Consider the following 22,500-nt stretch of genomic DNA (forward strand, 5'->3'; position numbering starts at 1 on the left):
TTTATGTTAAGTACACGTGTGCTAAACTTTACTAATTTCATATGCATGGTTTCCATCACGTAAGCACAATCAGCCTAATGGTCATGTGATCACGGTTGGCGACTCGTGGTCAGATTCAGTAATATTTCTTACCGAGGCGACATGTGGTGTGATAACAGTTTCTTCACATAATATTGACTTCCTGTTTAAACTAGAAGAACTCTTTATCAACTCCCAAACACCTAGAGCGGAAACATGCTTTGCTACTTAATAAAAAAACCCTTCCTTTAACTGTTAAATATGATTAATTATTGTACACTGGCGCACATATATGTTATATGTTCTGAAAATGAGTTTTTACCGTTAGTTTATTGCCACACCTCAGCTGGGTTAGGTATACAGCAAAAAAGTGATCCATGGTCTGACGTCATATTGTAGATCATTCCACAACTGGTGTAACAAAGGCCGTGTTATGGTCTGTGGGATGGTGCATATAAAAGATCCCTTGCTGCTAATCGAAAAGAGTAGCCTATGAAGTGGCGACAGTGGGGTTCTTCTTTCCATATCTGTGTGGTCCTTAATCTTATGTTCGACGCCATATAACCGTAAATAAAATATGGTGAGTGCGTCGTTAAATAAACATTTCCTTCCTTCCTTCATGTTGAAAAATAACGTAGATCTATACAACAGACATAATCTTACATCAGAAAAATACCCTCTACCCTCATATGTCAGTTTATTATTTACCTCTCTTTAATAAAGACCGTGGTACGTGTTGTTCTGTGGAAAAGTGCATATAAAAGATCATTTTCTGCTTACGGAAAATATACTGGTAACTGGTTTTCTGTAAGACTTCATTACAGAGTAATCAAATATTTGACATACAATAGCTAATGGTTAATAAAAATAAACAGTTGATCGACAACAATCCCCCCCCCCCCCCCAACCCCCTACAAAAAAACCCTTCTAATTCTAAGAGTCTACAAAAGAAAGAATTTAACTTGGATAAGGAAGCTTAAGTCGCTCACATATGAAAACAATTGAGTTTTGTTTCATATGAATGAAAACTGTTAATGATTCAATTACTGATTCGATGAATAAAATAAAATAAGTAAATAATGAATTAACCTGTCAAATGATTGTGAATGAATTTGTATGGATTTGTGTGAAATGTGTATCACTGATTAGCGAAAAACGTGACTTAGTCTTTAGTTTTCATTTTCCCATTGTTTTAAAGCCTTCAAGTATGATGTAATTTTCTTCTAAGGGTCATATTATGAACTAATCCCATTTATTTTTCTTCCACATTAATATTTGAAAAATATAGTCTCTTCCGTATTCTTTTTAGGTTCGGTTTGTTAATCTACCTTTATTAATGAACGCATCGATTTTGTTCTCTTTAGCGTAATTGGAATGATGGAAGTCAGAGAATTGCTTTGTCGAAATTAACATTAGCTCGTGTATTAAGCTTTTACAAACTAGAAACACGTTGTTGTGTAGAAACTAGAATTGGCACCTGTGTTAGGTAAACATAATATAAAATTAGTTAAACAGTATGGGGAGATCATACAGCATTGCCGAACACCAAGTTATTTACTGTTTTCAACATATTTAAATTATATATATATATATATATATATATATATATATAATTAGATTATTATATAGATATAGATCGAGATACACATATTTTAGCCTATTGTTCGCGATTCCACTAAAATATTAAACGAACGTTTGACCATTTCAAAGCTGAATGGACATTAAACTGAATAAAATTATTGGTGTAATTTTAAAAACTCACAATATTTAGCTCCAAAAGTGATATATCTACTTCAGATAATATAATAACATTTAAAACAAGTATGCTACTTAGAAGTAAGAGTAGTACTTTTACTATTTTCAAATTGTGTAATCTTCTTTTCAACACTGGATTGATGATAAATATATTATTTTATTGATAACGAAATTTTTTCCCCTCCTATGAACATTATCAGCACTAAATTTAGTTAGATAATTAGGAAATTTAATTAAGAAATCAGCTCTCACGATAACAAAACGAAATATTTAACAGTATTAACACAGCCATAATTACTGATGTCACAATTTTTTTCTTCTAAAAAATAACGATATTGGCAAGTTTAATGTTTCCATTAACTAAAATTTAATTTAATTAATTAATTAATCAACTGACATATTTTGGTCTAATAGACACTGATTGAATAAAACTACATCCCCCTCCCCCTAACATACACCAAATCTTAAAACTGACAATGCTAGTTTAACGTGCATAGACTCAACTTGGTGACCATGTCCCTTTAAGTTTTAGCATGGCATCCGGACTTTTTTTTTCTTTCTCAGCTATTAAGTGAAAATGTGTATGTAATGTTATACCTGCCTGGGAAAACGGACAATCTATCAAGTAAAAAGCCGACATCTTTGTCTTTGTGACTGAGACAAGAAACTACTTGGGGCTGAAGGGATATTCATTTCCAGTAATCCTCTAATTACAATTAGTGCGCCTCCTAGCGAGCGTGATGGAGAAAAGCTGACTTCATTAAGACAAACAGTTCACTTGTGACAAGATCACTTTTCAAATGGTAAATATCAAGCATGTAGTTTGACATAACACAATGGTAAGGAGACAGGGAAAACTTAGCATTAAAGGGACAGTCCCGAGTCCGTTTCAATTGTAAGATGTTTCCGCCGAACAGGGCGGGCCTCTTTGGTGAATAAAATAATATGTTAAATATTTTGGTGAATAAAATAACATATTAAATATTTTGATGAATTTTTTTTGTTTTGTTTTGTTTAGAATATCAGTGTCTGTATAAACAAGGTGTTTGTCGTTGTCCTAATGCTTGTAAGTAGCCCAAACCAGATTTTACCTTCCAGTAATTTCGTACGTACGAAATTATATATACATGCACTACGAAGTAAAATAAAAAAATGACTGCTTCAGTTTGCATGATACCAAAGACGAGAGTTCCGTGTCAAAGTTCGAGGTGTACCGTCAGATATTTACGGAGTAAAAACAGCCGTGGCTGTGATTGGTAGTAATATGTGACATTGATTATTTGTGTAAATACTAGTATCCATTGACAATAAATAAATACACTTTTATTTGTTATACAGTTGTTCTGCAGTATATACCAGATGTTGAAACTAATGCAGGGTACCTCCCAAAATGGAACAGCAATTTTCAGCAAAAATGACCGTTGCTAATAAAAACATTAATTAAATCTCTTAAATGGTATTTGAACCCCCATTTTCTTGCAAGTAGATTAGATGTGAGATGCCACACTTTTTATTGATGTACTTCCTGGGTGTGTTGATACGCTGCTTATATCAATTTTATTAGTAAAGGTTAACATTATCGGCAATAGGAATTGATTTGGTCTATTAGAACCTGCAGACAGCATACGGCCGGAAACACATTGGATACACAGATATTGGTATTGTAAATAAGAAAATGTATTTAATGAAATATGTAAGTTTAATATTTAAAAAGGCTCTGTTAGTCAGAAACATCGTTTAATGTCTGCAAACTCAGGGCAGTCCCTTTAAATATTTATATAAATATGAGGTGGGTGGGAGAAGGTGCCCGAAGGGAACTCCAATATTTATGTGTTTGGTGGGTCTGATTCTTCATTTTTTTATGAATGGTTGATTTTGATTTTCAAAAAAAGTTTTATCTGAAATGGTAGAGGTATAGATATATTTGTAGAATTAAAACTTGTGGAGTGTATTCTATGGCATGTTTTTGTAGATTCTTTGTCATGAAGTGACAATGTTATACTAGTATTCGATTTGTATTATAGTGACTTGAGCTGAAGCCCATGTATATATATATGTTTAGTTGTTAAATTAACAGTATTGATTTGTCAATAATGTTCCGGTTAAATACGTAATTGCCGTAATGTGTGTGTATTAGTGATTAATGTGTGAACAATGTGTTATCAGGGAACTAAAAAATGATCGGTGTAAAGGTATTTAAATTAAACATAGGATTGTTGTTGTATTAGAACGGGAATCTTTGACCACCGTCTGGTAGGCACAGATTGCGCATTTTATTTATCTAGGCATACATTAGTCTCTGACGGTAATGAGAGCGACATAACTGTCGAAACGTCCACGTCTACCGGTGACTTTTTTCAATATTTGTCAACGCAAAATTGAAACGTCGTGCCTCATCATAAGCCTAAACGACACCCCCCCATCCCCTCAAAAGTCTGGCTACGGGCCTGCTGTCTTGTACTTGAAATTCAAAGCCATTCTACGATGATGTAATTCAAAATCAGGCTCTTTTCACACCCATACCACCAAGGGTATTCAATCCTTCGCTAGAATAGACATAACGTATTTTTACACTCAGCCGTGCTCCTATAATGCTTTTTAAACATATTTAAATACAAACACAACACATCCCAGAGCCCTACCCCTCTAGCGTTATATAATTGTCGATGCTCTCTTAGTACAGTAATTAAAAAAAAAAATCAAGTTTGACAAACTCGTAAAACAATGGTTCTGACACTCCCAACGATTCGCCTACAGTCGGACCGAAAACACCCGATTCGGTTCTTAATTAAAATACTAACAACGTTAAGACTCACAATGATTGATCGCTTCTTTTACAACGGTATTTTGGTGATGTTGGCCTGGAGCGAATAATACTTGGAAATTAGTCTGTTAGACAGCAGTACCAGTCAATTATGCTACCATAAGTGTGCTGGCCAGGGACTTAATCTCTCTTTACACGAAGCACATTGCTGTCTGATGGACGCCCGGCCCTGGGGCAGTTATTGGTTGGCGCGGTGTAATCGTTGGGACGTGTTTGTTAATATAATTTATTATTAGTTTATTACTACACTGCGTTGGCCGAGATTGGTGTGTGTCCACACACATACATGGGAGTATATTCGGAAAACTGAGTCTTTTTTTTATTATAAATAACATAGCTGTTTAATACACGGGCGTCACGAGAAATATTTGAATGGGTTTTGTTTTAACAATGATCTTGTACATTTATTTATAACACTATACCTCGCCATTTAAGGGAAGTTATCACTGTCGCTCTACATCAAGTTCAAGGACACACACACACACACACACGCACACGCACGCACTCTCTCTCTCTCTCTCTCTCGCTCTCCTCTCTCTCTCTCTCTCTCTCTCTCTCCTCTCTCTCTCTCTCTCTCTCTCTCTCTCTCTCTCACTGGCCTTGATGGCGTCGTGGTAGGCCATCGGTCTACAGGCTGGTAGGTACTGGGTTCGGATCCCAGTCGAGGCATGGGATTTTTAATCCAGATACCGACTCCAAACCCTGAGTGAGTGCTCCGCAAGGCTCAATGGGTAGGTGTAAACCACTTGCACCGACCAGTGATCCATAACTGGTTCAACAAAGGCTATGGTTTGTGCTATCCTGCCTGTGGGAAGCGCAAATAAAAGATCCCTTGCTGCTAATCGGAAGAGTAGCCCATGTAGTGGCGACAGCGGGTTTCCTCTCAAAATCTGTGTGGTCCTTAACCATATGTCTGACGCCATATAACCGTAAATAAATTGTGTTGAGTGCGTCGTTAAATAAAACATTTCTTTCTTTCTTTCTCTCTCTCTGTTACACAGACACACACACACACACACACTCTCTCTCTCTCTCTCTCTCTCTCTCTCTCTCACACACACACACACACACTTTCACACACACACACACACACTTTCACACACACACACACACACACACACACACACACACACACACACACTCTTAACAAACAAACACCAACACCCCCCCAAAAAAAACCCCACCCAAAAACCCCCCAAAAACCCCCAAAAACCCAACAACAACAAATCAATAAAACATTTTTAAAGGGAGTTCGTTCACAAACCACAAAACCACCTGGTAACGCACCTGCTAATTTTAAGAATCAAAATGAACATATATTTAAAATAATGACGTTTAAATAGGCAATGTACAGTATTTATAAAACACCACAACGATTATAAATCAGTTACAATCTCGTCTCCCATCGTATAACATTATAATATTATACATCACCATTTTAAAAACAATTATGCAAAGCAGTAAAATTGCACCCCGCTTCTTATATATCAAATACCATAGTATATGCTGTTCCTGTCTGTGGGGAAATGTACGTAAAAGATCCCTTGCTGCTAGTGGAAAACAAATGTAGAGGGTTTCTTCTGATGACTAAGAGTAAAAATTACCAAATATTTGAAATCCAATAGCCGATGATTAATAAATCAAATGTCTTTTAGTCTGTCGTTAAAGAAACCAAAACTAACTGTTCTAAATAATTATATAATATAACTATACCTCAGATTGTAGTTGTAAAATGAATCGATACACAGACAGACATTTAAAGAAACAGCATCAGGAATCAGCACACACAATAGCAACAACCACAACGACGACAACTGCAACAGCCATCTCAGATACTACCACATACACGATATCAACATTTATAAAACTCCAAAATCAACGCAACAACAAAAGACCATCATGTCAATATAAATTATGGTAATTTTCAGACATTCGATAGCCGATGATTAATTAATCAATGTGGTGTCATTAAACAAAATAAATTTTAACCACAAGATTGAAGTAAATTTTTGTTTATTTTTCACTCACATCACTGACTCCTCCATCACCCCGATCCCCCCCCCCCCCCCCCCCCAAACAACAACAAGAACAAAAAATCCTATTGTTAACATACATTTATCAAGTGTGCTTTAAGACTTAACTGAACAAGTACAATTTGACATGTCTGTACACGAAAAGACAAAACGCACACCTGTCATTACGTTACTTGCTTTTTACTATAGATATTTCTGTTATCGGTAATATCACAAAACCGATAAACCGGATGCTTAAAAGACAGGAACAAAGCGGGGGAAAACATCACGCAGAATTTTATTCCGCGACTTTAGTATTTAAGTACATTTAATTATGAGCTTATAGCATTTTTACCACTGTGATTTAACGTGTGTTGTTTCACAAATGAAGTGTTGTAGACCTTTTATTTTGGTATCTGTTGTTTTGAAAATGTCAATACGGCGATTAGTACAATGTACTCTCAATTTAATGTGCTATTTTGCTCAGACCATTTACAAGGTATATTAGGCAAAGACTGTCATTTAATGCCATGTGAGCAAGTAATGTTCAAATAATATTAAAAATGTCTGATTTTTGCCAGCAAATAAAACTAAATCTTCACTTACTGTTAATTGAAATTGTCAGATAAAGGCACTGGAATAGAATTTGTTGAGAACAAATAAATATAAAATTATATTCTCCAGGCAAATGAATTGAATATAAATAGTAAAGCATTGCAAAAAGTGGTATTATTATTGTTTTAAAGCATATACAATATTAATTGATTTCGATTTTCCGACTGGGATCGATCCTAGGCCGACTGCGCATCAGTCGAGCGTTTTACCACTGGACTACGCCCCGCCCCTTCCCTATGAGCCGTCAAAACTAACTTGTGCCCAATCGTTTTGTGTGTGTGTGTGTGTGTGTGTATATATATATATATATATAATATGCAATGTAATATGTTTTCAATCAATCAAATCAAACTAAGTGGTTGGAAGTAGGTACCTGGACGCGAACCGTATACACACCAGTCTTAGAGCCAATGCTTTAACCACTACGCACGCCACCGCGGCCGGTAGCTGTCGTAACCAGGTGTTGACAGGTGTATCTGGATTATATTAAAGGTCTTATCTACAATCCCCGATTATCGTTTCACTGGAAAGTGGCCGCTTCTAGCCTCTGCCTTTGTGCCCGGTCGACAGACAGGTAAATGGGGTGTCAGTCGCCACACTCCCCCGTATCTCCCCGTATCATGGTCAAAATTGAATCACGTCTGGCTAAACCCAATTTAAAAGATACACAAGTTTGCTAACACCTGATAAATTAGCGCGGTGCTGAAATAAAACGACCCCCATCGACAAACACTGAGCGCTTTTCGAACTGTTAACGACCGGAGTGTTATCAGGAACTTACGCTAGTTCCTTATGTCATCAAATTAGACAGAGTGATCCGTAAACACACTGATAGATTTGTCCGGCTTTTGATACATACCTGTCTGTATACATAGATTTTTTTTTGACATCCAGAATAAAATCGACAAAGCATTTACGCTAGAACATGAACATGGACAAAAAAAAAATTGTCTCCTAGACGGAAGTGGAAAAGCAAAATAATATAGATGTTGGTGTGTGTGTTTTTTAAAATTTTATTTAATGTTTTATTTTATATAATTTTTTTCAACGGCAAAATCGTTAAGATTTTACGGTTAGCTTCGATTCCCACAAACTGTCTTAGACCAATGACGTTTGATTTAATGTTGCTCCTATGAATGTTCATCTCGAAACATGTTGAAACAAATTAAAATGAATTTAGTTATTAATTTCATTGAATAGATTTTTTTTATGTAAATAAATTAATCATGAACTTTGCATTACAAATTTCTTTTGTAAAATTAGCTAGATATAACTGACATCTCCCCAGTTGTTTATTTTTAAAAACGTATTTATTACTATTCACTCAATGAAATATTATTTATCACAAATTTGAACAACAAACCTGCTTCTGTCCCGGGACAAGCCCCTTGCTATCCGGAGACAGGCACCGGGACGGACATGCTCGAAACTCTAGTGGTATATGAGCATGTAAAAATTATTCGCACTCGCACAAACCTGCTATCCATGATCAAAATCATATCTCTGCACATATCATATCATGCATATTTATTATTAAACTACCGGAAAGTACTTAGAAGAAAACTATTTTTAATACGAAGTATAGCTGGGGTTTTTTGGTCAGAATTAACCAAGCCTCACACTGTAATAAAAACACATCTACGTGACTAACTTGGAATTTATATTAATATAATAATCAACGACAAGTTACTGTAATACAATACGAAGAGTCCAAAGGATGTTTTGACATAAAACTAAACCCAGCAATCTTTTATTGTTATGACCATGTTTACAACGATCTGTTTACAATGACCTCTCGTCACCGCAGCTGTTATATTTAGTTTAGTTTTAATAATATCGCAAACATATTCTCCATACACGCACACACAAAAGGTGTCTTTCAGATTTATCGATGCAAACCAGATTGCCATGTCCAGCATTGGTCACCTGCCGGCACGCGCGAGGCAAAAACTCGGCCACTGATATGATCTCGAACCATATTTCACGAATTAATCTCAAAATTAGAGATCAGGCCTTTGTCCAGGTTTTTGGATGTACTAAAAGACGATTTTTTATTTTGTGAAGATAACAGCTTCCATTTGTCCACGGGAACAAATCACTGACCGGTGGTAAAAGCCTGGATCATCTATCACTCAGGTGTAATTTTGTTTTTGTGAAGAAAAAACAAAACAAAACATGTTCGCTTTAATCAAAGATTTAATAAAGTTGCAATAAAATATCTGTGTCCATTACAATAAAACAATTGGTTCTCTTACAATAAAACAACTGGTACCCGTAAATCTTTACGCCAACTGTCATGTAGCGAACTATGCACACGAGGAGTGGATTTAGGAAGCAAAAATCCCTTAATTCCTAGAGGGGAAATGTATTGATAATTTTCTCCTCTCTATCGTGTCAACAATAACACGGAATCGCGTTTAATCCGAGGCAGTGAATAAAAGTCGACCCATGTTCTTATGTTATTATAGGCTTACCCGGGATACTCACGAGAGTCACCCGAACTAAGCCATAGAGCTTTTTTCTAACTTCCAGTGATAGAGAGCTTTTCTCGGTAATACTCCTGATAACCTTATCTCAGTGCAAAAAGTTGTCAGTCAGAGACGAACATGATGTTTCTACACGAATATATGTTTACATACGTGTGTAAATTTTACAATTAAATGTTTTTACGTGTCTAGCCAAGAAACCCGAAACCAACATAGCCATTACTTACAACTTATGCTTTTATTATTTGCTAACATATTGTACTTGCGTATTTCATAATGTCTTATACATATTCATAATCATTACATATATAGAACCTGATTAAATTTTAATGTACAGGCGCGGATGCAGGATTTCTGAAAAGGGGGGGTGGGGGGTCCAAATGTGATGATTGATCTCTCCTTTTACACAGAACAGTTAATATAATCACGTTTCCCCTTAAAGGTTATGGTCGGTTTTCAAAGGGGGGGGGGGGGGGGGGGTCCGGATCCGTGGACCCCCTGGATCGGCTACTGATGTATATCAGCATATCGATGTTGTAGTTTCAAAAAAAAAAAAAAAAAATATTATTATTATTTTTTTTTTTTAAACAAAGAAGAAGAATATTCCTTGTGTTTAACTTAGTATGTTTAAAAAGTAAATATGAACAACAAAACCGTAATACATGGTATCTCTTCACGATGCAGCATTTAGCAAAATAGTGAATGACTCCACGAATCTCTATCTAGCTGCTCGTCTGTCGGACAGCAAACGCCGAGGAGATCCTTCACTGGAGATTTTATCCTGCTTTTTGACACCCATGAGCTTTTCCAATATTTTCAGCATAAAATGTTTTCTTCTTTCAGACGAATATTTCCTCCATACAAGGTCAAAGTGTCGGGTTTGGACAAGAAGGCGAAGTACATTCTGTTAATGGACGTCGTATCGGTTGACGATTGTCGTTACAAGTTTCACAACGGGAAGTGGATGGTTGCCGGCAAGGCGGACCCAGAGATGCCCAAGAGGATGTACATCCACCCTGACTCCCCCAGCACGGGAGAACAGTGGATGCAGAAACTCGTGTCCTTCCACAAGCTGAAGCTGTCTAATAATATATCTGACAAGCACGGATTTGTAAGTACTAGTTTTGTTTATGTTTTTTGTTTATGTCAGCATCTTCAATAACAAATAGGTACGCGGACAATCAGGCAGTTAGTATAATTATTAACGACTCACTATAGCTACTTCGAAGTTTACAAAGTCTAAACGTTACGTTCTAGATGACATAACATGTACTTTATGTCAGGATTCTAGATATATGTCTTATGGACTTTAAACTATCGAATCTAGATGGTGACAATAAAAATAAAATTTAAATTTTATTTAGATGATACACAATGTCTTGCCATGCTTTACCTTAACCTTAAATTTGCCTTGCCTTGTCTGACGTTTATCTTGCTTTATGTTGCCTTGCCTTGACTTAAAGCTTACAATGTTTTAAGCTTGCATTGCGTATCTTTAATTTTCTTGCCTGCAATATTTTACTTTGCCTTTAAATCTGCATTGCTTTAGTTTGACTTAAGCTCTTCGTTTTGTCTTGCTTTACTTTCCTTAAGTTTGCACTGGTTTACTATGTTTTAAGTTTGCATTGCTTTACTATGTCTTAAGTTTACATTGCTTTACTTGCCTTAAGTTTGCATTGCTTCACTATGCCTTAAGTTTGCATTGCTTCACTATGTCTTAAGTTTGCATTGCTTCACTATGCCTTAAGTTTGCATTGCTTTACTATGTCTTAAGTTTACATTGCTTTACTTGCCTTAAGTTTGCATTGCTTCACTATGCCTTAAGTTTGCATTGCTTTGCCTTAAAATTGTATTGCTTTATTTGCCTTAAAGGGACATTCTTGAGTTTGCCGCGTTGTAAGATGTTTCCGACTTATAAAATATTTCTACGATTAAACTTACATATTAAATATAGTTTCTTGTTTATCAGAATATCAGTGTCTGTATATTCAATGCGTTTCTGGTCGTCTGAAGCCCAAACTGGATTTCGTCTTCAAATAATTTCGTACGAAAAAAATATATGTTAGGAAATAAATGAAATTTAACCCAGTATAAATATTAGAACGATCAGAAACATGTTTAATATACAACCACTAATATTTTATGCAGAAAAATATATTTGATATTTAATTACAATCGTTAAAAAGTCTCTGTTTGTCGATAACATCTTAAACATTGCATCAAACTTAGGAATGTCCCTTTAAGTGTACATTGCTTTACTTTGGTTTGCTGTGCCTTAAGCTTGCATTGCTTTACTATGCCTTAAGTTTTCATTGCTTTGCTTTGCTTTCCCTTAAACCTGCCTTACTCTATTTTCCCTTACTTTAATTACCCTGACATAACAACATTCCCTCTTACGTTGATTCGCTTTGTCTTAAAAACCTGCCTCGCTGTGCACTATTAAGTTAATTTGCTGACTGACAAGACTTGACTTCATCAATCTAAGTTAGGGAATTTCAGCGGAATAGTTTGATTTCATTTGGACGTCTCTGCCAGTCAAACACGCCAAGCTCGCGTTAACTGTGACACGACACCTTGCACACATAGCTCGCGCACTCTACCCGATTTATTCCAGTCACCGAACAAACAGCTGACGTATTTATTGCTGATGGCTTTCGGCAATCGCCGTGAAACTCGACTGATTAGTCATTGATTGAAAACGTACGTCATCCCGTAACATACACTGACATTCTTTGTTTGTTAGGCAGTGTAGACTTTAATTTTTTTTTAGTTATTGCAGATATTGCAGATTTTTTTTAAAACGTAAAATTGCACATTTCTTATTTTGCTTAAATTATCATTTGTAGCAAATCTAATGTGTTTTTGCGCCCGTACTTATAAAATTTTAAAGTTCTGATTTAATACTTAAATTTTACATGCTCTTTGTATGAGCGAGACCATTCTCATCGGTCTATCCGTCCTCTCATTCATCCATGCATCCATGCATCCATGCATCCATCCATCCAAGCTTCCATCCATCCATCCATCCATTCAACCAACTTTCCATCCACCCATCAAACTTTACATCCATCCATCCATCCATCCATCCATCCAACTCTCTATCCATCCATCCACCCACCCAACACCCTCCCACCCATCCATCCATTCATTCATTCATCCATACATCCATCCATCCATTCATCCATCCAAGTTTCCATCCATCCACCCAACCATTATCCTCTCATCCATCCATCCATCCATCCATCCAACATTCCATGTATCAATCCAACTACCAACGCACGCACACACGCACGCACACACGCACGCACACACACATTCAGACATGTATAATTTATTATAATTTTATATTTTAAATTGAAAATATGAGAAAACCTACAACAAAGGACATTGTAAACCGTAATCCCTGTTTTCAACACGTTTTCATTTCATTTACCTTATTCTATACACAACGAAATCGATCATCTCTAAATGTATAATTACAAAAATGTGAAGACAAAACCCGAACACTGCGAACGAAGAATGATTGTTTCCATGGTGGCTTCTGTTAGTATTATCCAGTGACTCTTTACGAATCATTATTATCTTTATAATACTGCTTTATATTATCATGACGCATTTGTATATTCAAATCAGTCCGAAATATGTCATGTTTTTTTTTTTTGTTGCGACAGATTTGCAATGCATTTTATAGGATCTGCTCCTGTGAAAAAAATACAAAACAGCGGGTAGCAAGACCCTGTTGCCCTTGGAGCAATTACCGACTCTGACATTCAGAAATGCACATTTCAATTCCACATGCAACAGAATCAGGCGAGCCAGTAGAGCGTACTGTTCCCATGGACTCGCCGAGCGACATTCTTAAATAAGATACAAAATTATTCATTTAGCGGCAATTTTCCTTCCTTGGCATCTGTTGTAATTTATGACATCTTGTTAATAATTATACGTCTCTAGCTGAAAATTGCTCTCTCCTTTTTCAGCCGCTTCGCCAGTACGTTCTTATATTTCTTTTCTTGCTTGTGAATACTCTTTTGACTTTCTTTTGACAACACGGACGACTTGTCAACACAGCGGACACGGAGTTTTTGTAGGCAAAAATGACTTTGTCACCATCGGGAGAATGTGCGTAGTCATAGAAATAAGGGGGAGAAATGTGGGTAGGTGCCAGAGAGAGCGAGCTACTTGAAGTCTGGAGATCAAGGTAGACACAAAGGATCGACTTCAGATTGAGTGAGAAAGGAAAGATGAAGCCACATAAGATGAATACATTGGTCTCATGTTGTTGGTGACACTCTACAATAAAAGAAACGGGTAACACGGGCAAATTGAGGGGCGGGGGGGGGGGGGGGGGGGGGGGCTGTTTTACTAAAATACTGCCAGGGAGGGTTCAGTTGAGATTTTGTCTTGCATGAAAATATATTTTGTTTGTTTGTTTATTAGGTTGGGAGAACAAACATGATACAAATATTAACCACTCTCTAGAACAACAATAACAACAACAACAACAACAACAACAACAACAACAACAACAGCAGCAACAACAACAACAACAACAACAACAATATAACAACTCAAAACAAACAAACAAACAAAATCCACTCGTTACCATCACCACCACCACCCCCTCAAAAAAAAAAAAAAAAAAAAGAAGAAGAAAAAAAAACACCCCCCTCATCCCCACCCCCAGAAAAACTATTAAACTAAAATACAATCATAGGAACTGTTAATATTTACGGTGAAGAACTGTTGATATTTACGGTGAAGAGACATGAAGCAAGGTTTTACAAGAAGCTACGAATGAAACAAAATTGCGAAATGACGTTTCTGCTTTGAAATTTAACATCATTCCCAGCAGATTCGTAATGTTTTGTGTGTTCATTTGTTTGTCATAATCAGCTCTCCATCTGAAGAGCGCACCATAGCAGATGGTTTCACAGATGTCGTCAAACTTCCATTTGTTTCATTTCAAAGGATGATCATTCGTTGCCCTTCATGCATCATCGGTATATCTTTACCATCAGCTCCTCGATTCACTTAAACCAATGTCCTTCGTAACCGCAAAATTACCCGGATTAAAAAAAAAAAAAGAAGAAGAAGAAGAAGATATGTACCTCGGGAACCACGTAATTGCCGTGTTAAAAAATCGTATTAGGAATGTCGACGTTTTGATGGTTCTCCAGCTGAGAGGGCGGAAAACACAGCAGGGAACGGAGCAAAAGGCTTCTGTTGAAAAAATACCCGTTGACACCGTCTCAACTTAGCCACGCTGGGGCATGTTCAATGACATCTTAGTTCTGGACGAACACATTTGAAAACCTCTCGTGTTACCGTGTATCCTTATAGCGAGGACCCTATAACACTAGGAGATTCACAGGACGAAAAACGAATATGTTTTGAAAAGAGGGAGGAAGGGAGGGAGGAGGAGGAGGAGTGGGAGTCGAAGGTTTTATTCAAAAATCTTTTTATCTCCCTTGAATATTATTATTATTTTGTTTTGTAATAGAAAAGATCCAGCGTAAGAAACACCCCAGAAAATGGATGGTCCACAAATAACAGCACATAGAGACAGCATGTGTTATTATGTATATACCTTATGGGCTGATTAAAAATGTATGGGGTTTGTTTTTCATGTAGCTAGCAAAATGACTAATATTAACACCCCCAACACCGGCTCCTGACCGTAAACAGAGATACAGCTTTAATGAATTCATGATTTTTATAATTAATTGATATCGCCAATTGCCTTAATGCAACAAAACAAGGTTCATTGCCATTTTACACAACTGGTCAGGAGTATTTGCTTTGGGAGTGTCCATATGGCTGCATTTGCATTATTGATGTATATGTGAATAAGATAGTAAACTAAACTAAACTAAACTGAACTGAACTGAACTGAACTAAAGTAAAAAAAAAACCCACCACCTAAACTGAAAACTAAATTAAACTAATTTTGAACGACGAAACTGTAATACGTGATCAGGGTCTTATCTCTGCACAATGCAGAGTTGAATATCAACTTAGAACATTAACCTTGTATATTAGTGTTTTGTTTATGAATAAATAAATGTCAGAAGGAAATAAAACAAAATCATTAACATATTAAACGTTATGTATGTGTGTTTACCGACCTCGGTGGCGTCGTGGTTAGGCCATCGGTCTACAGGCTGGTAGGTACTGGGTTCGGATCCCAGTCGAGGCATGGGATTTTTAATCCAAACACCGACTCCAAACCCTGAGTGCTCCGCAAGGCTCAATGGGTAGGTGTAAACCACTTGCACCGACCAGTGATCCATAACTTGTTCAACAAAGGCCATGGTTTGTGCTATCCTGCCTGTGGGAAGCGCAAATAAAAGATCCCTTGCTGCTAATCGGAAAGAGTAGCCCATGTAGTGGCGACAGCGGGTTTCCTCTCAAAATCTGTGTGGTCCTTAACCATATGTCTGACGCCATATAACCGTAAATAAAATGTGTTGAGTGCGTCGTTAAATACATTTTTTTTTTTTTTTTTGTATGTGTGTTTGTCGAAGCTTACGTCTCTGTAAAACGATACTCGAATTTTGAAATAAAAGTAAAGTCACCAAAAAAAATGTTCACACTCTGTATCACAAATTAAGCACCCCTGCGTGTGCTGTAACCTCACCGTGGTGCAGGGGTGTAACATTCTCTTTGAGAATGGCCAATGCAGCACAAAAGTTTTGAGTAAAATTCAGTATCCGTAAAATTCTGTGATATATGTGTTTTTGCACAGTTCTTTACACTGTTTTTGTTTAAGTCTTGAATTTTTATATTGATGTTGATCATCACTTTATTTATTTGCATTACCATAGTTTGACTCCCAATAGCCGATGTATTTTTCGTGCTGGGGTGTCGTTAAACATTCATTCATTCATTCATTCATTCATTCATTCATTCACAAATTAAGCAAATCCCCAATCACAATTTTCTTCTCCACTCTTTCAGAACCAGTTCTACAGCTTTTAAACAAAAACGTTTAAACAAAAACTAAAAAATTAAAATAAACCACAATTTGTGTATTCAACTAAAAGGCATTTGTAAACCATTTCGTTAATTATATATATACACACAACATAATGATTGTTTCGAAGTTGAGCATGTTCAATTATGATATTTGTTTACACTGAACTCTTAACATTGAAACATTTATATATTTAGAAAGCTTTCCACATTCCAGAAACGTGCAAAGTATATCAGCTTTCTCCACGGAGAGAGATATAAATTCTACATGTATAATTAATGAACTTTCGCCATTTAGCTGTGTAGTAGTAACTTAGTGTGGGAATTCCTAACTAAAACAGAAAGGTCGCGTTATTGGTCCTTTGATAATCTTTGAATAAAAAAACATTTGATTCTTTATTACTAAGACCTTTACCAAATCAGATGAATTTTTTTTTTAAACTAAAAAATTTTGCTTTTAGTTTACAAATATATCTATACATAAATATAAATAAATACTTACGAAAGAGTCCATTCAAAAATATGAAGAAAAAATTTAGCTTTGAATAATAATTTAATTATTTTATTTAAAATTTACTTACAGCAAGGACTTTTTACTTTGTTTACTTACATATTTATTTATTTAAACCTCTCGCGAAATGACGTTGCTAAAGAAGTAAAATAATTAATTTGTAACTTTGGACTTCGATGCAAAACTAAATTTACAGTAAGTACTCTTTCCTAATACGTTCAAACATATACATGTATTTGATTCTTTTTTTTAAACAATTGATTCTTGTTGATACAAGTAATGCTAAAAAAAGCTTCTCGAACAATATTTCCCCCTTTTCTAAGACTAAATCAAAAGCGAACAATGGTTATGATAATTACATTAAATCAACAAATAACTTGTTCTGTAAAAAAGATAACAGAAGTGGCTTTTTATGTAACATCCATGTAAAGGTCGATAATGGTTGTTTCAAGGAATAATTCAATTTTGCATCAGTTGCTTTGCCCTCAGACCCACTATCCTTAAAATACCATTTCTGGTCACCCTGTTTGTGATATTTTCTAGAATGACTCTAACCCCAACACGTCCATGCCTTCTGTTAGCATCAACTTCAAAGTGACGTCATCAACTGACAAAAAGACCACTAAAGCCCCCTACGTCCACTTTGGCACGAATAACCATGCATTACCCCTCTTAATGGAACCTGAATCACAAGACCCTTTTTTTTTAAAAATTTTGTATACGACACCGTTGACGTCAAACTCTAAAGGGGGACTACTCGCACGCAGACTGTTCGCATACTGCTTAGCGCACGTAATGCGCAATCTCGAGGTGCGGGCAGCCATTATGTCATGGACACCAGACGCACACCTTGTCGTTATGAGTATGAGTCTAACGATGGAGGAGGAAGCTGACATATGACAAAGCTGCTTTATATCTCGCTGCCAGGCAGAGGTGTTCCGTCAAAGAGAACATGGAATTCCGTGTATACCGCTGCTAACATCATGAACAAGATTTAGTGGCCTCCTTTCCGTGAACAACATCCCTGTCCAGAATAAGACACGGCCACATTCGTGCAGATATTAAAGTCGCCAAAATTTACATAGAAATTATCTCATATAACCACTGATTGACTTGCTGAATAAAACTAGATATGGACCGATTTTAAATGACCACCATTTTCTTCTTTGGAATGCAGAACGAATATTTAGTGTGTAATGATGTTTCTTTTTGCTGTTTTGAAAATAGGTTTGTAATGTTTACTATGACCAACAAAGCCATTAACACTTTTCAAATCGTATCCCTGCACAAGGACATTTTGACAAGGTCGAGATTAAGTTTGTTTCTCTTACAAATCTCTTTAATGCGTGAGTTAGTGGAATAACAATTTTGGTTGATGATAACATGCGCAAAAAATCCACATTAACTGAAACAGATTCTATCAATGCGTAATAACAACATTTAAATGTAAGGAACAGTCTCAGTATCTAAATGGCATGGTCTGTCTATCTGCCTACCTGTTATACCTATTTCCAGTGAATGACTAATTTCTCTCTGTCTATCTCTGTCTCACTTTTAACTTCATCATTTCAATCTTTTCTACCAGCATCACTCCTACATCTAAAAACACCACCGCCACCATCACCAATACCACCAATATCACCATCATCATCGTCGTAGTCGTTAATAGCTGAATATTTCAATGCATAATCAAAACTAGTAATTAAATTACAATGAGATTTGAATGACATTTTATTAAAGTGTTCAATACACACATTTTGAACGCTCGTTTGTCAAAACCTTTTGTATATTTCATTTTTCTTATCCTTGATCCGATAATTTATTAAGATCAAATAAAAATGGTACACGGGCCCTTAAAAATATTTATTTATTTCAGCTGAGATATGCGAGTCTTTAGTGTTTTAACTTCGGCCGGACCATAATCTGTTTTTAAATTATTGTTATTATTAAATTGTTTTTATCTGTAATGCTCTTTATTTTACGAATGGCTGAAAACTCATATTTCATTGAGTGTTACAGTTATTGAAGGAAACTAACATTAGTTTAATTTAATTAAATAGATAAATAGATAGATAGATAGATAAATCAATAAATGATGGATGGATGGATGGATGGATGGATGGATGGATGGATGAAGGAAGAAAGGAAGGAAGGAAGGAACGAACGAATAAACGAATGAACGAACAAAAATAAATAAATAAATATTTAAATATATTAAAAAATAGAAAACATATAACAAAAGTCAACATTCGGTTGTTCCCTTACTGTAATATCTCGAACTAATCTAAACTGTGTTTTATAGTTGAACACGTGGTTAGTTTTAGTATATCTAATTTCAGACAATACTCAATTCGATGCACAAGTACCAGCCACGATTTCACCTCGTACGGACAGACGACATTCTAAAACTTCCGTACAGTGCTTTCCGGTCGTACGTGTTTAAAGAGACAGAGTTCATTGCCGTGACGGCCTACCAGAATGAGAAGGTATTGTATTACTGTTTATATTTAATGTATACTCAACACAATTAAATACGGGCCAACAGATGTTTTCTTGTTCTTACCCACCCGTGTAAGGGATGACCCGTTACAAGATCAATATCGTCTCCAACGTATTATGTTGGAGATCACTTTTTGAAACGTGTGATTGGTTGATCCATGGTGATGACCTGGTCACGGCAACCATAACACCCAGTGGTATAGGGACAACCGAAATCGATTGCTCCGTGACGTGCAATTTAACCTGAAACTGATTTCTCTGTGACGTATAAATTAACTGCCACGCAAGTGCCGAAAATAATAAATTTTAGTTAGAAAAGCCGTCTAAAATTCATTTTACTCCTGGTTTTTAACGATATATAAGACACAGAATGCCTTCGCTCATTAGATACGTTTTTCAAACAACTCAATGGTATCCAATGGCCATTCATGTAATATTCTGTATGTCTGTGGTACAAAATACAAAAAACTCACCGCGTGTATGATTACTGCGTGCACAAGCCGGTCAAAATGTATTCAAACAACGCTTGTCAAATCATCTGTGATCAAATTTTGCTAATATAATATAGCACTAATAAAATATTGGTCCTTAATTAATTTTGTTGAGTTTTACTAGTATTATGCTTATTGGCAATACATAATGTTTAAGAGACGATACGAATTTGAGCTGGAGATAAGCATCTATGCTTTCAGTTGTTCAGAATATAAGCATCTATGCTTTCAGTTGTTCAGAATATACTATATACCGCATTATATGGTTAAGAAATTCTAGGTTAATTCTACATATCCATATAACCGTAAATAAAATGTGTTGAGTGCGTCGTTAAATAAACCATTTCCTTCCTTCCTTCCAACGAAAAGCCCATTTCACATGCTACTAGCAGTGACTAATGTCAAGTATAACAGGTGATTCTATGAACCCATGCATCGTGTCGCTTTATAATTATGGAGTAAATAATTCATTCTCAGTAATTATAAGTGTAGGGTCATAAATAGAGAGGAATTGTACGAGTTTAAAAGGTGTGTGCGTGTTTTTTGTCTAACTAGAGAGAACGTTAAAATACAGTGCCCTTTATCGTGTTTCACCCCCCCCCCCCCCCCCCCCCCCCCACACACACCTAGTTATTTAGGTTGAGCACGTCCATGAAGTACCGGAATTGTTGCTTATTTTTCAGTTTTAGTCCAATCTGATTAAAATTAGCTCTACTGGTCTACCAGTAGATCTAACAGCATTTGTGGATTCCCAAGTCCAAGTGACATTTCATATATAAATAACAATTTAAATATCGACCAATTACACTTCGCCTTTTATAGCGTTATTCGGGAGCATACACATTCTAACAATATCGGGGGAGACTATTTATGCAATAGGCGAACTTATTGGTCTATTTCAATATTAAAAACAGGGGGAAAAGTTCAGTGATAAACTCTGGATTTACAGATTTTATGGCCTAAAATCACAGGTTTTATTTTCGTCTTGAAACGAATTTTATATAAAATTATTTTATATTGAAATTAGTTTCCGGCATACTTCGTAATTCACCCGAATCATTTCGTATACCCTCGGCATAATACCGAATGTTTTCAAATTCTTTTCAAATCACTGGCATGATTTTGCAAGTGAGGTTTTGATTGGTCGAATGAAAGGTCAACTGGACATGAGCTCCAACGTGGTGCTGTTAGATCCACAGGTAATAATAATTAACCATTGAAGCTAATTTTAATTAGATTGGTTTTAGTCGTTTACGATGTAGTATAATAGTTGGCCAAAACACCAAAACATAGTTCTTCAGATAATACAGTTTGGTATTTTATTGGGATTTGTGTGCAAAAATATATGTAAAAGAATGACAAAATGAACATTTTGTCAAACACATAGATTCACTAGCCAAAACATTGAAATATATATTTCTACAGATATTAATATTTACTGAGTATTATTATTGGCTTTTGTGTGTAAAAATTACAAAATGACTAGTGATTCAAATTTGGACAAACGCGTAAATCCAGTGACTATAATATATATGAATTTCATATTAAAATGATTAATTCCCTAAAGCAAAATAGAAATACAAGTAACTCACTATTCAAAATTAATCGTCGCCAATTTGAAATAACTACGCTTAATGTAGACATTCATAGCCATCGGTGGGACCAATGGGCTATTTCTCGTTGCAGCCAGTGCACCACGACTGGTATATCAAAGGTCGTGGTATGTCCTATCCTGTCTATGGATGGTGCATATAAAAGATCCCTTGCTACTAATGGAAAAAATGTAGTGGGTTTCCTCTCTAAGACTATATGTCAGAATTAACAAATGTTTGACATCCAATAGCCGATGATTAATAAATCAATGTGCTCTAGTGGTGTCGTTAAACAAAAACAAAAACAAACTTCATACGAAATGTATGCTTTTATAATTTACCCGTGGGAACTATGCTGTACTTTTTGATCAAGCTGTACACATTTTTTAAAGGTTACTGTCCTTTCAACATGTCGTGTCGTTAAACAAAACAAACTGACTATTCATAGAGTTTTTTTTTTATCATCAGAAACATCAATTGCATTGATTCTCAGTATTTCTGAATAATAATAGAAGAGAGTACTGTAGACAGAGAACAACCCAAGCCAAGACTGAATGACCCATTCAGTATGTTTTAAACTAAACACATTTTAACTCTTAAACCTTTTTTCTCTCTCTCTATTTCTATCTTCACTGTTAACCCCATATATCATACAATTCTATTTTCATATATCCATGTTTATTAATATTGTTATAACTTATTAAATGTATTCATATTATTCA

At 35.8% G+C, this 22,500-nt stretch overlaps 1 protein-coding gene and 1 long non-coding RNA gene across 3 annotated transcripts in view; one reads left to right on the top strand and one right to left on the bottom strand.

Annotated features, from left to right (window-relative positions):
- Window positions 1-22,500, bottom strand: part of LOC121368120 — a 63,376-nt gene that overhangs the window by 24,715 nt on the left and 16,161 nt on the right. The gene's annotated exons all lie outside the window — the stretch shown is intronic.
- Window positions 1-22,500, top strand: part of LOC121368118 (T-box transcription factor TBX2-like) — a 48,676-nt gene that overhangs the window by 21,215 nt on the left and 4,961 nt on the right. For both annotated transcript variants that reach the window (XM_041492693.1, XM_041492691.1), the window contains exons 2-3: window positions 10,554-10,821; window positions 19,536-19,682. In XM_041492693.1, coding sequence (XP_041348627.1) covers window positions 10,554-10,821; window positions 19,536-19,682 — 415 coding nt within the window. The remainder of the gene's footprint in view (window positions 1-10,553; window positions 10,822-19,535; window positions 19,683-22,500) is intronic.

This window comes from Gigantopelta aegis, chromosome 3, assembly GCF_016097555.1.
Source record: "Gigantopelta aegis isolate Gae_Host chromosome 3, Gae_host_genome, whole genome shotgun sequence".
NCBI lineage: Eukaryota > Metazoa > Mollusca > Gastropoda > Neomphalida > Peltospiridae > Gigantopelta > Gigantopelta aegis.